The 14,916-nt window shown below is 65.8% G+C and overlaps 1 protein-coding gene across 4 annotated transcripts in view; it reads left to right on the forward strand.

Moving 5' to 3' along the window:
* Positions 1-4,130: 4,130 nt before the first annotated feature.
* The window catches only part of ABCB6 (ATP binding cassette subfamily B member 6 (LAN blood group)), a 28,240-nt gene continuing 17,454 nt past the window's right edge, over positions 4,131-14,916 (forward strand). For 3 of the 4 annotated variants that reach the window (XM_073304851.2, XM_073304854.1, XM_073304852.2), the window contains exons 1-3: positions 7,861-7,941; positions 10,693-11,224; positions 13,372-13,509. In XM_073304851.2, the coding sequence (XP_073160952.1) occupies positions 10,709-11,224; positions 13,372-13,509 (654 nt within the window). In that variant the 5' untranslated portion in view covers positions 7,861-7,941; positions 10,693-10,708. Of the gene's footprint in view, positions 4,289-7,860; positions 7,942-10,692; positions 11,225-13,371; positions 13,510-14,916 lie in introns of those variants that run through there. The other variant, XM_078854752.1, reaches the window with a different exon arrangement.

Consider the following 14,916-nt stretch of genomic DNA (forward strand, 5'->3'; position numbering starts at 1 on the left):
AAGTGTGATTTTTTTTTTTTATGGCCAGTAGCATGAGCCTTGTATCTCCAAAGGAGGAGAGACAGGTCTTTGTCTGTCTGTCCAGCTCTGCGGGCCAGTGCAGCACCCAGATCTCTTGCACGCTAAGCTGCTTCAACACCAAATGATTCTTTGCTTCATAACGAGACAGCTCCGAGGTGCTTGCTGGCCATTTAGCGCTGGAAAGCAGGAGGCTGGGCTCATGGGGCAGCTCTGGGAGGCCAGAGAGCTGCCTTCTAGTCTCTGCTCTTATGGGCCTGTCCCTTGATCCCTCGGTGCTAATGGGCCCCTGACAAGGCGTCTGGGGGGCTCAGCTCGCAGAGTGACAAGCACCAGCCAGGAGCCACAAGCTAACTAAGAGACATACCAATGACCTGCCCTCCTGCGAGGAGGCATACGGCTGCTGCCTCCTGTCACAGAGTCCCCGGGCGATGCTCTGGGACTGCTCCCCAGGAAGCCAGGCAGGACTCTGGGGGAGTCTCCTCTTGGGGAGCAGCCTGTCTGCAGGACACACAGCTCACCCGGCTTCCACCTTCCTGGGTCCGACCTCGGAGCATTCAGCCTCCTCTGCCCCTCCATGTGCTTCCCACAGTGAGTCCGCCCAGGCGGGGTCCTGGGGAAGCCAGAGGGTCCTGCCCCCCAACTCCGCAGGCAGACGTGATTCTCAGCCAGCCAGTAACACAGAGGTTTATTAGACGACAGGAACATGGTCTAAAACAGAGCTTGTAGGTGCAGAGAACAGGACCCTCAGCTGGGTCCATTTTGGGGGGCAGTGAGCCAGACCACCACCTCTGCCCTTCACTCCATGTCTCCAACCAGCCCCAAACTGAAACTCCCTCCAGCCCCTCCTCCTCTGGGCTTTGTCCCCTTCCCCGGCCAGGAGGGCACCGGATTCCTTTGTTCTCCAACCCTTTAGCTCTCACCTTGCAGGGAGGAAGGGCCAGGCTATCGGTGGCCAGGAAACAGGGTGTCGGCCATTCTCTGTGTCCAGACCCCTGCAACACCTGCCCTCTAGGGCTCTGCAAGGATCATACACCCTTACCCCACCACCTAGATACTTAAGAACTGCCTAGGGGAAACTGAGGCGCCCCCACACTATTCAGAGGAAACATTAAGAACAGTCCCACTTCGTCACACCTCCTTTTGCTCTTGTTTTTATTACACAGCCAATGCAGAGGCATTAACCCACCCGCGTTCTCCACCCTGCCCCCTCAGCCGCCACAGCAAGGGCGGTGTCATGGTTAAAAACACACCCACACAAAGCCGCCACGAACAGCACATTCAGTGAGTGTCAAGGTCAAGCCCTCGAAAGTGAGGAGATGGCAGAGAAGCAGCTGCCCGCGCAGTCGTAAGTCCCCTTGCGTGTCCCACCTGTGCACGGAATGGGGCAGGGCCTACAGACCAAATATGAACTGCTGGGGGCGTTAGACAATGTCCGGGTGCTTCTGCACCAGGGCAGTTCTCCGTAAGGGAAAGGATCGGGCACCAATGTAACGTCCTGCCAGCTCCGGTACTATTCATCGCTGCTCAGAGGCGAAAGGGATCATGCTGTATAATGCCTGCAAAGGGCTAAGTAAACCCAAATCCCCTCCCTGCGTCCTGCTGACAGGGGAGGCCCCAGACTGTGCTTTCTTTTCAGGGTGACCTCGGCTTCCCTCTTTCCACCGGGGCTGAAGGGTGGAAGTAGACGAGTCAGTTTCACAGTGGTCCCAGTCAATGTCTCGTCAGTATCAATTTCCAGTCACCCCCCCCAGGAGAGGGATTTGTTTCTGTGCTTTCCTCCCTCCCAGAAGGGGAGGGCCGGGTTGCTTAAGGTCACTGAGCATCTTTGCAAATCAGACCCTTCCTGCCTCGATGTCCCAATGCTGGACATTTTGGGCATTCAGCGGGGACGCGGCGTGGTGGGGTCTAGGGGGCTGAGAGGAGGGGGTGGGTCTGGTTTCCAGGCTGGTCTCATTACTGATTCCCCATGCTCCTAGGGAGGAGAGCCTGGACTTTGCCTCCGCGCACGCAAGGCATGTCAGTGTCATGTGACCAGGATTCCCTCGTTCCCAGGTCCAGGGCACGACACGCTGTAGTGGCCCCACGCAGGAGGATTCCCAAGTCCGAGGCATGGCTGCTTGGCACACAACCCTCTCGACACGAAGTCCCTCGTCCCTAAACGAGACACAGACTGCAGCAATGCCCTGGGCCTGCCATGCAGGGGCAGGGCAGCTAAATATACCCTGGCAGAGAGCCCGGCAGGCGGCTGGGTGCCTCCTGTCCTAGGTGACCTTTCTCCGGGAGGGTGTGTGGGTCCTGCTCACTCACCCTGCGGCGGGCAGGATGGGTCAGTGGGCAGGTGCTGCAGCTGACTGGCTGGGATCAATGGAGGGTGGTCAGAGCAGGGATCTGCTTTAACCAGGAGCCCTTCCCCCAGCCCAGTTCCCTGCTCTGGTGTGACTTCCCCAGTGACGGCTGATGCCCTGGCCAGGTGCATGAAGGGGCACAGGGCTGGGGGCCACCCACGCCGTGGTTCTCTCCCGGCTCACCCATCCTCCAAGCCCAACCCTAATCCTGTCACACACCCCCATCCCACCCCCTGTTCCCTGGCTTTTTGTCTTCCTCCCTTGAACTTCCTCCAGAGTGGAGCAGCAAAACCAGCCCCTCCCCAGCAGACAGACAGTCAGACGGCTGGCTATGCTCGCCCGTGCCCACTGCCATCCCTGGCTCTGCCCCTCTGCCCACAGGGCACGAGCACATGGGGCCTCCCTCAGCCCACCCCTGAACTGGGGGTGAATTACCTACACGTGAGTTCCCGTCCAGCGAGCCTGCCAGGCTGAGCGGGAAGGGAATGGTGTCTAGTGGGTAGAGCAGTGGCCTGGAAGCTGGGAATCCCAAGTTCTCCTGGGAGTCCCTTGTTACAATGCCTGGTCACAAGGTTGGGGTGATGTCCCGGCCCTGCCCCGCGCCGCGATGACGCAGCCTTGGGGGTCTCGCGCTGCCGCTGAGGAGCTGGCGAGGTGGCACCAGGGATTCTCCCCACACGCTCTGCACCCTGCACCCTGCTCCCTGCAGAAGACACAGGGCGATCGCAGCTGTTCCCTGCTGTGACTGCAGCGAGCTGGGGCCTCTGCCTCCCTCTGGGCCTAGGTCAGCTGGGGCTGGGGGAAGCACAGGGCTGGCTAGCAGGGAGCTGACAAGGCTTCTCTGGGCAGGCTGCACCGTGGTGTTAACTGGTTTACAACGCGCGCCGGGGGAGCCTCTTGGTGCCCTGTGCGCTAACCTGGCCCTGCACCAGCGTCAATGGGACACCTTGGCTGTGGGTGGCTTGGTGTGAATGGACACACAAAGGGGATAAGTCCCATTCGCTCCCCCCCCCCCCACAACATCTACAGCTCTTGAGGTTGGGTGGCGGGGGCTGGGGACTTGAAGCCAGGATTCCTGGGTTCTATTCCCAGCTCTGGGAGGGGAGGGGTCTCAAATGGTTAGAGCACCGGGTGGGGATAGGGGACACTAGAATTTGGGAGACCAGGGTGTGACAAAGTGGGAATGTTCTTAATGTTTTCTCTGAATACTGTGTGGGTGCCTCAGTTTCCCCTAGGCAGTTCTTAAGTATCCAGGTGGGGGGATCAGGGGGTGTGATTGTGGCAGAGCCCTAGAGGGCCAGTGTGATGGGGTCTGCACAGAGAATGGCTGACACCCTGTCCCCTGGCCACTGATGGCCTGGGCCTGCCCTTGCAAAGGGGCCAACTGAAGGGGTTGGAGAACAAAGAGACCAAGTGACCTCCTGGCCCGGGAAAGGAACAAAGGCCAGAGGAGGGGCGGGAGAGTTTCAATTTAGAGCTGGCTGTGGAAATGGAGGGAGGCCCAGATGTGGCTCTGGCCTCCCTGCCCCCTAGAGGGACCTGGCTGAGGGGTCCTATTCTCTGTACTTACAAGCTTTGTGTTAGACCATGTTCCTGTCGTCTCATAAACCTCCTGTTTTACTGGCTGGCTGAGAGTCCCGTCTGACTGCGGAGCTGGGGGGCAGGATCCTCTGGCTTCCCCAGGACCCCGCCTGGGCGAACTCGCTGTGGGAAGCGCACGGAGGGGCAGAAGATGCTGAATGCTCTGAGGTCAGACCCAGGAAGGTGGAAGCCGGGTGAGCTGTGGGTCCTGCAGACAGGCTGCTCCCCGAGAGGAGACGTTCCTAGAGTCCTGACTGGCTTCGTAGGGAGCAGATTCAGAGCATCGCCCGGGGACTCCGTGACACAGAGTTCTATTCCTGGCTCTGCCACTGGCTTCCTGGGTGAGCTTGGCCCCCTTCCCCCACTCTGTGCCTCAGTTTCCCCATCTGTGCAATGGGCTTGAGATCCTGGCTCAGCCCTGTAGGTTGTGAGGCTCAGTTCACTCGAAGTTCCGAGGTGCTGTGAACCTTGCACTGACAGCACTAGGGCAGGGTCCAGGGGTGCTCTGTGTGTTGCCCCCCACACCTGGGCCTGGCCCTCCTGGTGGGGTGGGGGCTGCCTCAGCCTCGCTTAGGCATTTGGGAGCGGTCTGGTCAAAGAGCTGTGGGGCCAAAGGCCCCCCTTGCAGCTCAAACACCCACAGAGCACCAGGAGTCGGGCCAGCTGAGCGCCTGGCTCGCGAGCAGCCCCAAAGCTCAGCCACTGGGAGGGAGAGGCCGCTGCGCTGGGCCCCAGCCTGGCTGAACAAACACACCCCACACGGGCCCCACCATCCTGGAAACGGGCTCAGAGAAGAGGCTGGTTCCTGCGCAGGGCTCCTGAAGAACGTCCTGCCCCTAGGCCCACAAGAGCAGCCCCAGGGTCCCCCAGCCATCGCTGTGGGGCCTTGGCAGCAGAAGCCTGATGAGCTGGGGCCCTGCACCGCTGGAGTCCACCCCAAGTGCAGCTGGGACCTGCACTGGGGGCTCTGTCCAAGCATTACTGTGCACAACCCCCACCCTTGGCCTTCAGCATGGGGGATCAGGTCCCGGGGTGTCTGGATAGAGGGAGCAGGGGATGGGGGGGGGAGCGGGGCACCGGGGGATCAGGTCCTGGGGTGTCTGGGCAGAGGGTGCAGGGGGGATTGCGGGTCCTGGGAACAGGGGGGCCGGGCACGGGGGGATCAGGTCCCGGGGTCTCTGGGCAGAGGGAGCAGGGAATGGGGGATCAGGTCCCGGGGTGTCTGGGCAGAGGGTGTAGGGGATGGGGAGGCAGGGCACGGGGGGATCAGGTCCCGGGTGTCTGGGCAGAGGGTGCAGGGGATGGGGAGGCGGGGCACGGGGGGATCAGGTCCCGGGGTGTCTGGGCAGAGGGTGTAGGGGATGGGGGGCGGGGCATGGGGGGATCAGGTCCCGGGGTGTCTGGGCAGAGGGTGCAGGGGATGGGGGGCGGGGCACGGGGGGATCAGGTCCCGGGGTGTCTGGGCAGAGGGTGCAGGGGATGGGGGGCGGGGCACGGGGAGATCAGGTCCCGGGGTGTCTGGGCAGAGGGTGCAGGGGATGGGGGGCGGGGCACGGGGGGATCAGGTCCCGGGGTGTCTGGGCAGAGGGTGCAGGGGATGGGGGGCGGGGCACGGGGGGATCAGGTCCCGGGGTGTCTGGGCAGAGGGTGCAGGGGATGGGGGGCGGGGCACGGGGAGATCAGGTCCCGGGGTGTCTGGGCAGAGGGTGCAGGGGATGGGGGGCGGGGCACGGGGGGATCAGGTCCCGGGGTGTCTGGGCAGAGGGTGCAGGGGATGGGGGGGCGGGGCACGGGGGGATCAGGTCCCGGGGTGTCTGGGCAGAGGGTGCAGGGGATGGGGGGCGGGGCACGGGGGGATCAGGTCCCGGGTGTCTGGGCAGAGGGTGCAGGGGATGGGGGGCGGGGCACGGGGGGATCAGGTCCCGGAGTCTCTGGGCAGAGGGAGCAGGGGATGGGGGATCAGGTCCCGGGGTGTCTGGGCAGAGGGTGTAGGGGATGGGGGGCGGGGCACGGGGGGATCAGGTCCCGGGGTGTCTGGGCAGAGGGTGCAGGGGATGGGGGGCGGGGCACGGGGAGATCAGGTCCCGGGGTGTCTGGGCAGAGGGTGCAGGGGATGGGGGGCGGGGCACGGGGGGATCAGGTCCCGGGGTGTCTGGGCAGAGGGTGCAGGGGATGGGGGGCGGGGCACGGGGGGATCAGGTCCCGGGTGTCTGGGCAGAGGGTGCAGGGGATGGGGGGCGGGGCACGGGGGGATCAGGTCCCGGGGTGTCTGGGCAGAGGGTGCAGGGGATGGGGGGGCGGGGCACGGGGGGATCAGGTCCCGGGGTGTCTGGGCAGAGGGTGCAGGGGATGGGGGGCGGGGCACGGGGGGATCAGGTCCCGGGTGTCTGGGCAGAGGGTGCAGGGGATGGGGGGCGGGGCACGGGGGGATCAGGTCCCGGGGTTCTGGGCAGAGGGTGCAGGGGATGGGGGGCGGGGCACGGGGAGATCAGGTCCCGGGGTTCTGGGCAGAGGGTGCAGGGGATGGGGGGCGGGGCACGGGGGGATCAGGTCCCGGGGTGTCTGGGCAGAGGGTGCAGGGGATGGGGGGCGGGGCACGGGGGGATCAGGTCCCGGGTGTCTGGGCAGAGGGTGCAGGGGATGGGGGGCGGGGCACGGGGGGATCAGGTCCCGGGGTGTCTGGGCAGAGGGTGCAGGGGATGGGGGGCGGGGCACGGGGGGATCAGGTCCCGGGGTTCTGGGCAGAGGGTGTAGGGGATGGGGGGCGGGGCACGGGGGGATCAGGTCCCGGGTGTCTGGGCAGAGGGTGCAGGGGATGGGGGGCGGGGCACGGGGGGATCAGGTCCCGGGGTGTCTGGGCAGAGGGTGCAGGGGATGGGGGGCGGGGCACGGGGGGATCAGGTCCCGGGGTTCTGGGCAGAGGGTGCAGGGGATGGGGGGCGGGGCACGGGGGGATCAGGTCCCGGGGTTCTGGGCAGAGGGTGTAGGGGATGGGGGGCGGGGCACGGGGGGATCAGGTCCCGGGTGTCTGGGCAGAGGGTGCAGGGGATGGAGGGCGGGGCACGGGGGGATCAGGTCCCGGGGTGTCTGGGCAGAGGGTGCAGGGGATGGGGGGCGGGGCACGGGGGGATCAGGTCCCGGGGTTCTGGGCAGAGGGTGCAGGGGATGGGGGGCGGGGCACGGGGAGATCAGGTCCCGGGGTTCTGGGCAGAGGGTGCAGGGGATGGGGGGCGGGGCACGGGGGGATCAGGTCCCGGGGTGTCTGGGCAGAGGGTGCAGGGGATGGGGGGCGGGGCACGGGGGGATCAGGTCCCGGGTGTCTGGGCAGAGGGTGCAGGGGATGGGGGGCGGGGCACGGGGGGATCAGGTCCCGGGGTGTCTGGGCAGAGGGTGCAGGGGATGGGGGGCGGGGCACGGGGGGATCAGGTCCCGGGGTTCTGGGCAGAGGGTGTAGGGGATGGGGGGCGGGGCACGGGGGGATCAGGTCCCGGGTGTCTGGGCAGAGGGTGCAGGGGATGGGGGGCGGGGCACGGGGGGATCAGGTCCCGGGGTGTCTGGGCAGAGGGTGCAGGGGATGGGGGGCGGGGCACGGGGGGATCAGGTCCCGGGGTTCTGGGCAGAGGGTGCAGGGGATGGGGGGCGGGGCACGGGGGGATCAGGTCCCGGGGTTCTGGGCAGAGGGTGTAGGGGATGGGGGGCGGGGCACGGGGGGATCAGGTCCCGGGTGTCTGGGCAGAGGGTGCAGGGGATGGAGGGCGGGGCACGGGGGGATCAGGTCCCGGGTGTCTGGGCAGAGGGTGCAGGGGATGGGGGGCGGGGCACGGGGGGATCAGGTCCCGGGGTTCTGGGCAGAGGGTGCAGGGGAGCTCGGGGGGTCCGGGGGGTCCGTAGCCAGGCCAGTGGCCGTCCGGGCACTAGGACCCGGCGGGAGCCGGCAGGCCGCAGCGTGTGCGCAGCTGGGCTGGGAGCTGGAGCCGCGGCCGGAGCGGGGCAGGTGAGAGGGGCCGGGCAGAGCCCCCGTGTGGGGCGGGGGTGTGACGCGACTGACCCCCGTGTGGGGCTGGTGGGGGGCTGAGGAGGCCGGTCCCCCCCATGTGGGGCTGGTGGGGGGAGGCGAGGGGGCCGGGGGAGGCGAGGAGGCCGGTCCCCCCCCCATGTGGGGCTGGTGGGGGGAGGCGAGGGGGCCGGTCCCCCCCATGTGGGGCTGGTGGGGGGAGGCGAGGGGGCCGGGGGAGGCGAGGGGGCCGGTCCCCCCCATGTGGGGCTGGTGGGGGGAGGCGAGGGGGCCGGGGGAGGCGAGGGGGCCGGTCCCCCCCATGTGGGGCTGGTGGGGGGGTTGAGGAGGCCGGGGGAGGCGAGGGGGCTGGTCCCCCCCATGTGGGGCTGGTGGGGGGGTTGAGGAGGCCGGGGGAGGCGAGGGGGCTGGTCCCCCCCATGTGGGGCTGGTGGGGGGGTTGAGGAGGCCGGGGGAGGCGAGGGGGCTGGTCCCCCCCATGTGGGGCTGGTGGGGGGGTTGAGGAGGCCGGGGGAGGCGAGGGGGCTGGTCCCCCCCATGTGGGGCTGGTGGGGGGGTTGAGGAGGCCGGGGGAGGCGAGGGGGCCGGTCCCCCCCCGGTGTGGGATAGATGGGGGCGTTGAGGAGGCCGGTCTCCCCCATGGAAGCTTTCGGGGCTCCAGGGTGTGAAGGGGCCGGAGGGAACTGGGGGTGGCTGAGCCTGAAACCCGCCCCCCCCCGGCTTCAACACTGGTCCTTTGCCCACCCGGGTCCCCCTGCCCGTCCCTGCCCCTCTGCAGCCTTGGGCCCCGTCCTGTGCTCCCCTTCGCCCCCTGCAGAACGCTTGGTGCTCAGGTGCCCCGTGGGGCAAGGTGGTCATGGGGCACCTCGTGGTGCCGGGGGGTTCAGGACCACTGGTGTATGCAGCTCGCGCTCTGCTCCCCCCCCCCCCGTGCAGGGCCCCCCCTGCCTGCCAGCATGGCCGGGGCAGTGTGGAATCGCACGGGTGGGTGCGCGCTCAGGGCCGTGCCCCCCTCGCAGCTCGGCTGCGTCCTGCACCCGCTGCCGGCTTGGTGTGATTTGTTTCAACTAGGGCTGTCAAACGATTACAAAATGAATCGTGATTAATCGCAGCTTTAATTGAAGCATTATAAATATTTGTGGATGTTTTTCTATGTTTTCCAATATCTTGATTTCAGTGACAACGCAGGATACGAAGGGTACAGGGCTCACTTTATGTTGTTGGTTTTTATTACAAATAGTTGCACTGTAAAAAACGTTAAACAGAAGTCCTGCAATCTGCAAGTCGAAGCACGAAGGGGCAGCTGAAGGTTTAGCGCATCTGGCGCGTAAATATCTCGCCACGCCGGCTACAACCGTGCCCTGCGAACACCTGGTCTCACTGTCAGGTGACATGGTCACCCAGTCATTTTCTCCTGCAAATGTAACCGAAGCTGTTTGTCTGAGCGACTGGCTGAACAAGAAGTTGGACTGAGTGGACTTGTGGGCTCTGAAGTTTTACAGGGTTTTGGTTTTGAGAGCGGTTATGTAACAAAGATAATTCCACCTTTGTAAGTTGCACTTTCAGGACAAAGAGAGATCTCAGGACGGGACGTGTACGGAGTGACCTGAAAAATATTATTTCTTTTGTTTATCTTTATTACGGTGCAAATATGTGCAATCAAAACCAATAATGTAAAGAGAGCCCTGTACGCTGTGTATTCTGCGTTGTCATTGCATTCAATATACTTGAAAATGGAGAAAAAATCCACAAATATTTATAATCAGTTTTGAGGGGTATTCTATTGTTTAACACTGCGATGAATCGCAATTAATTTTTTTAACCGTGTTAATTTGTGTTGAGTTAATTGCTTGAGTTAACTGCGGTTAATGGACAGCCCTCGTTCCAAGGCGTCCCAGGAGCCATTGCTCTGGGCAGCGAATTATGGGGTACCTACCCAGAGGGCGGTACGGCTGCACTGGGGGAACACAGCCCCCTGCCCCCACCCAGCGTGGGCACACTGCCCGGCTGGGGCCACTGGATGAATGGCCACTACTCAGCCTTGGCCTCAGAGAAGTGCAAGGCCCGGCCTCTGGAGCTCATCTCCTGGGGGGGTCGTGTTGGTTTATAGCCCCCTGAGGGGCACGCCAGGCACCAGTGTGAAGTGCCATGCCCCTCTGATTACCAGCCCCCTCCCTGCCTGTGTCCCAGCAGGGTTTGAGCTGGTGCAGGGCCAGACCAGGCCAGTGCTGTGTCCAGGGAGGGCTGCGGGGAATCCCAGCCTTCCGATGGGCCCAGGCCATGATCTCTGCAGGAAGCTGCGGGGGAGGGAGATCCAGGGAACTGTGTCCCGCCATGGGTGTGCCTGGGCACTGGCTTGGGGATTTGACCATGCAGTGCAAGGGTCTGTACGCACGCGTGGGCTTGTGGCCCTGTATTTGCACACCCGTCACACAAGATGGCTGAGTGGTTGCAGCCCTGGATTGCTGATCCGTTGTGCTGTGCACGCCGGTGTTTGCATCCCACTCTCGACGGAGCCTGTCTTCCTGGGGGCTGAGTTGCTGGGGTGAGGAGTGTGGTCGGAGAACCTACGCAGAGTAGAATATCTGTGTTGCATGGCTGTCAGTGTGTGTTTGCACACCTCGGAGCAGGGGTGCTCACGCGCGTCTGTGCGCGGCCATGTCAGCGTCCACTCGCCTCGGTGCCAGCCGCCTGCTGAGCGCCCGCGTTTGTGCCGTTGTGTCTCCGCAGCCTCTCGGCCGGCAGGATGGCGGTGCTGGGGAGTTACTGCCCGGGGAACGGCACCCTCTCCCAGGCCTGGGCGCAGCAGGGGCTCGCCCCCTGCTTTTACTTCACGCTGGTGCCCGCCGTGCTGCTGAGCGTCTGCCTCCTGCTGGGCGCCCTGCAGTACGGCTGCTACGCCCGATTCGGCCGCGCCATGGAGCCCAAGCACGTCCCCCGCTCGCGCCTCTACCACGGGCAGGTGCTGCTCTCGCTGCTGCTGGCGGGGCAGCCCCTCGGCGCCCTCCTGTGGCAGGCGCTGGGTGCGGGGCCGCTCTCCGGCTACTTGGTGCTGTACGGCTGCCTCTCGGCTGTGGGCTGGGGCTGCTCCCTCGGCCTCCTGCGGCTGGAGCACACCCGGGTGCTGGCGCAGGACAGGACCAGAGGCCACGGCACCGTCCTGCTGCTCTTCTGGGCGCTGGCCTTTGCGGCCGAGAACCTGGCCCTGGTGTCCTGGAGGAGCCCCCTGTGGTGGTGGTCCCTGGGAGACACCCCTCAGAAGGTAGGTGGGGGGCGAGGGCCTGGAGGGTTGGCGGAGCCCGGAGTGGGGGGCTTGGGGCTGTTGCTGGGCTGCACCCCAGTCCCTCTTTGGGTAGAGACAGGAAGCCTCCCCCCTCAGCCTGAGCAGGGTCCGGTTTGGGTTTGGGCCCCCACGCCCTGGGAGCGCTGCCAGGTGCAGCCTGCCCCTGGGGTTAGCCCATCGATTGCACCCCCCGAGCCCAGGGCAGAGCAGAGCCCTGCTGGTCTGGAGCCCCACCTGGCCCCATAGATGTCACTGGTGCTGGCTGGTCCGGCCCCTAATGCCAGGGCACCGGAGGATCCCCCGTCTGCCAGGCTGGCTGCCTCTGAACCCCCTTCCCCAGGCAGCCCTGCGGTGAGGGCTTGCAGGGATGGTCCCAGATGTCCCTTCCCCATTATCAGGGCTGTTCACTGGGCAGCCGTGTGCGGTGGCACTGGGCCAGTCACTGCCAGCGTCCGGCTGTGGGGAGGGCTGTCCCCGGCTCGGATTGGAAAGCCCCGAATGCCAGGGCCCCGGCCCTTCCCATGGGGACAGTTCCAGCGGAGCCACCTCCCGGCTGGGGAGTTTGTCCTGCTCTCCGGCCCGTATCGTTCAGCCCCCTGGAACCCCCCCAGCACTGCCTCCCCCTCCAGGGCGTTTACCCTGCGGAGGCCGGGGACCCCCGGGGAGAGGCAGCCCCTGTTTCTCCCCCCACCCAGGCCTCGGCTGCCCGGCCCTGGGATTCCTGCTGAGTCACGGTGGGGTGGGGCAGGCCCCGTGGGGCAGGGCTCCCGCTGGCTGTGTCCTGCTGAGTCACTGGCGGGGGGGGTGGGGGGGTCTGTGTTCCCGGGGCTGGATGTGGGGCCCCCTTCCCTCAGGGAGCTCATCCTACTCCCGGGGCCAGTGGCGCAGGCTGGTGGGGGGCTCTGCGGTGCTGCATGAACCCCCCGGGCCCTGCCTCCCCCTCCCCACACCCCGTGGGTCGGGATGTTTGTCTCGTCCCTCTTTGGCCCCACTGCGCAGATGGGGGTAGCTCCGAGGGAAAGGGGGGGCTTTAGATACCCCTCCCCCCCAGCCAGACAGCTGCCCCACTTCAACCCAGCCCCGATACCTCATCTAGGGGCCCCTCACTCACCACAGCTCCTCCAGGGATGGGACCCTGGCTACTCTCGCCGAGCCTCACCCGGCAGCCGTGGGGGGCGTTATCGGGGCGTCCCCTGCTGTGGGGTGCTAGGGGTACCCGTTCCCAGGCAAGGGGGGCCCCCAGCCACATCCTAGAGCTCCGGCTGGCCAAGCTCCCCCCGCCCCTGGCTGGGGCAGGATGGCTCCCACTAGCCTGGGCCGCGGGCCCCACTCCGCGCTGGGAGAGAGGTGACTGCCCAGCGCCCCAGATCCTGGAGCTCCCAGACCTCACCGGCCTCAGAGTGGAGAGACTAGCTAGAGGGGGAGCAGCCGGGACGTGGCATGAACGCCCCTTCTCCACCCCTTGGTGCCCCCTGGGGCCTGGTCCTCAGCGGGACCCACAGTCCCGGATCCCCAGGATCCCCGGCCGTTGAAGAGTCCCTGGAGGATCCATCAGTGGGCCAGGCCTCGGGTCCCACTCCCCTCAGGGCAGGGCATGCGGCTGGCCCTAGCCCTCCTGCTTGGCCCGTCAGCTCTGCCCAGCGAGCGCAGGCTGTGGTCGGAGACGTTCGCACTGCACCAGACCCGTGCACTGGCGTCGGCAGCGTCAGGCCTTTCCTAGTGCCCTGGAGCCAGCCTGTGGGGGCCGCGGGTCAGCACGGGGGAGCGGAGGCTCGGACGAGGCCAGACCGGCCAGCGGCAGGACCGTTTGGGCTCTGTCTCCCCCTCTCTGTCCAGCCCTGTCTCTCCAGAGCCCGGCTCGCATCGCAGCCTCCTCTCACCTGGTTCGTGGGCCTGCCACCCCGAGACGCCCCCCAAGTCTGAGCCCATCCACGCAGGCACGACCCAGCCCAGCCAAGCGTCCTGCCTTTGCCCACGCACCTGGGCCCTCCCAGCGCCACGGGGGCCGCTTGTCTCTGAGCCCCCGGCCTGCTCTCCAGGTCTCTGGCTCAAAGCTGAGGGCTCCAGCCTGCGAGGGGGGCTGGGATCTCGGGGCTGCAGGTGGCTGATCCGTGGCTCCCATGCAGGTGCAGTTCAGTCTGTGGGTGCTGCGGTATGTCTGCACCTTCGCCCTCTTCGTGCTGGGGATGAAGGCGCCCGGGCTGCCGCACAAGCCCTACATGCTGCTGGTGAACGAGGATGAGCGCGATGTGGAGAACAGGCAGGTGGGTCCCCCTGTCCCTCGCAGGTGTCCGGGGGCGGGTTGTAGGGGGGTGAGGGGCATCACCAGAACAGGGCTGTGTTGGGTTATCACAGTGGTTTGTGAGAGGTCGATTCTGCTGGGAAAGGGTTCCGTGGGTCCTGCTGCCTCCCTGGGGTGGTGGCTCAGTGCCCCACTTGGGCACAAGGGAGATGGGAGCAGCTCCGTGAGGTGGAGAGGATCTAGGGTGTGGGCTGAGCAGGCCAGAGGGAGGAGCCCTGCACCAGCCCAGCCTGGACGAGTTGCACTTTCCCTGGGTGCTGAACCCTACCCAGCCCCAGGCTTTGGGGGCAGTTGCACCCTGCAGGATGGGGATTGGTGCTGCTGATGGTTCTGAGAGTGTCCCAGTCACCCGGCCTTGCCATCCGGCTGCAGCTCCCTCCTGAGGGCGTGAATCCCTCCAGCTTCAGTGCACAGCAGGTGCTTATGTCCCGCAGCTGCCAGCTGAACCTGGCCGACCCCTCAGGAGGGTGCTTCCACACGGACCTCAACCCCACAGCTGGCCCAGGTCAGGGGCTGCGGCTGCGGGGCTATAAACCACAGTGTAGGCACCGGGCATGTCCCAGAGCCCGGAGGTCTACATGCTGTGTTATAGCCCAGTCCCACACTTACTTCCTTCCTGCTGCCCCACACCCAGCCCCACACTCCATCCACACTGCCCCACGCCCAGCCCTTCACTTCCCCAGGAAGTACCCAAAGCCTGGCTCCAGCCCTCACCCCTCCTTGCGGGCACCTGGTGCCCCCTGCTCCACTTCTCCCTGGAGCGAGGAGTGTCCGGTGCCCATGGGCACTGAAGGACTGCAGAGGGGGGAAGCCAGGGCACAGGGTCACAGCACCACTCAGATTTGGTTGGGCGCCCCTCTGTCATGCCAGGAGGGAAGGGGCTCTGCCATTAAGCCACCCAGCTCTGGTCAGGGAGCGGGGGGGCCCGGGCCCCCCTTGCTGCACCCCTGGTACGTGTGATCTCTTCAAAGGGCCCCGTCGCCTGGGCACTCAGTGTGCGTTACTGGCCCCAGCTTGCCTGTGTCTTGGTGTGATGGGCACCGCACCCCCAGCCCTCCAAGAGGAGTTGGGGGGCAGATGCTGCCTGGGGGACGATGGAGCTGGAGAAGATTGTGTCTGGCTGAGGGAGGCGAGGACCATCCCCCTGGGTCAGACTCCCTCCATTCCCTGCCCAGACATTCCTCGTCCCTTCGAGGGCTGTGTTCAGGTCTCTGTCTGAGCCCCCCCAGCCCCACCCCCTTGGGGGCTCATCCACCCACCCACTGTTCTGTTCTGACAGGTTCTTCTCCCGCCCCCTTCACCAGCATCCGGTGCCTTCCTGCTGTGCGTTAAACACCGCGACTGGCACCTGTCCCAGTCCTTTTCCGGC

The sequence above is a fragment of the Lepidochelys kempii genome, chromosome 11 (genome assembly GCF_965140285.1).
Source record: "Lepidochelys kempii isolate rLepKem1 chromosome 11, rLepKem1.hap1, whole genome shotgun sequence".
In the NCBI taxonomy this organism is placed as follows: domain Eukaryota; kingdom Metazoa; phylum Chordata; order Testudines; family Cheloniidae; genus Lepidochelys; species Lepidochelys kempii.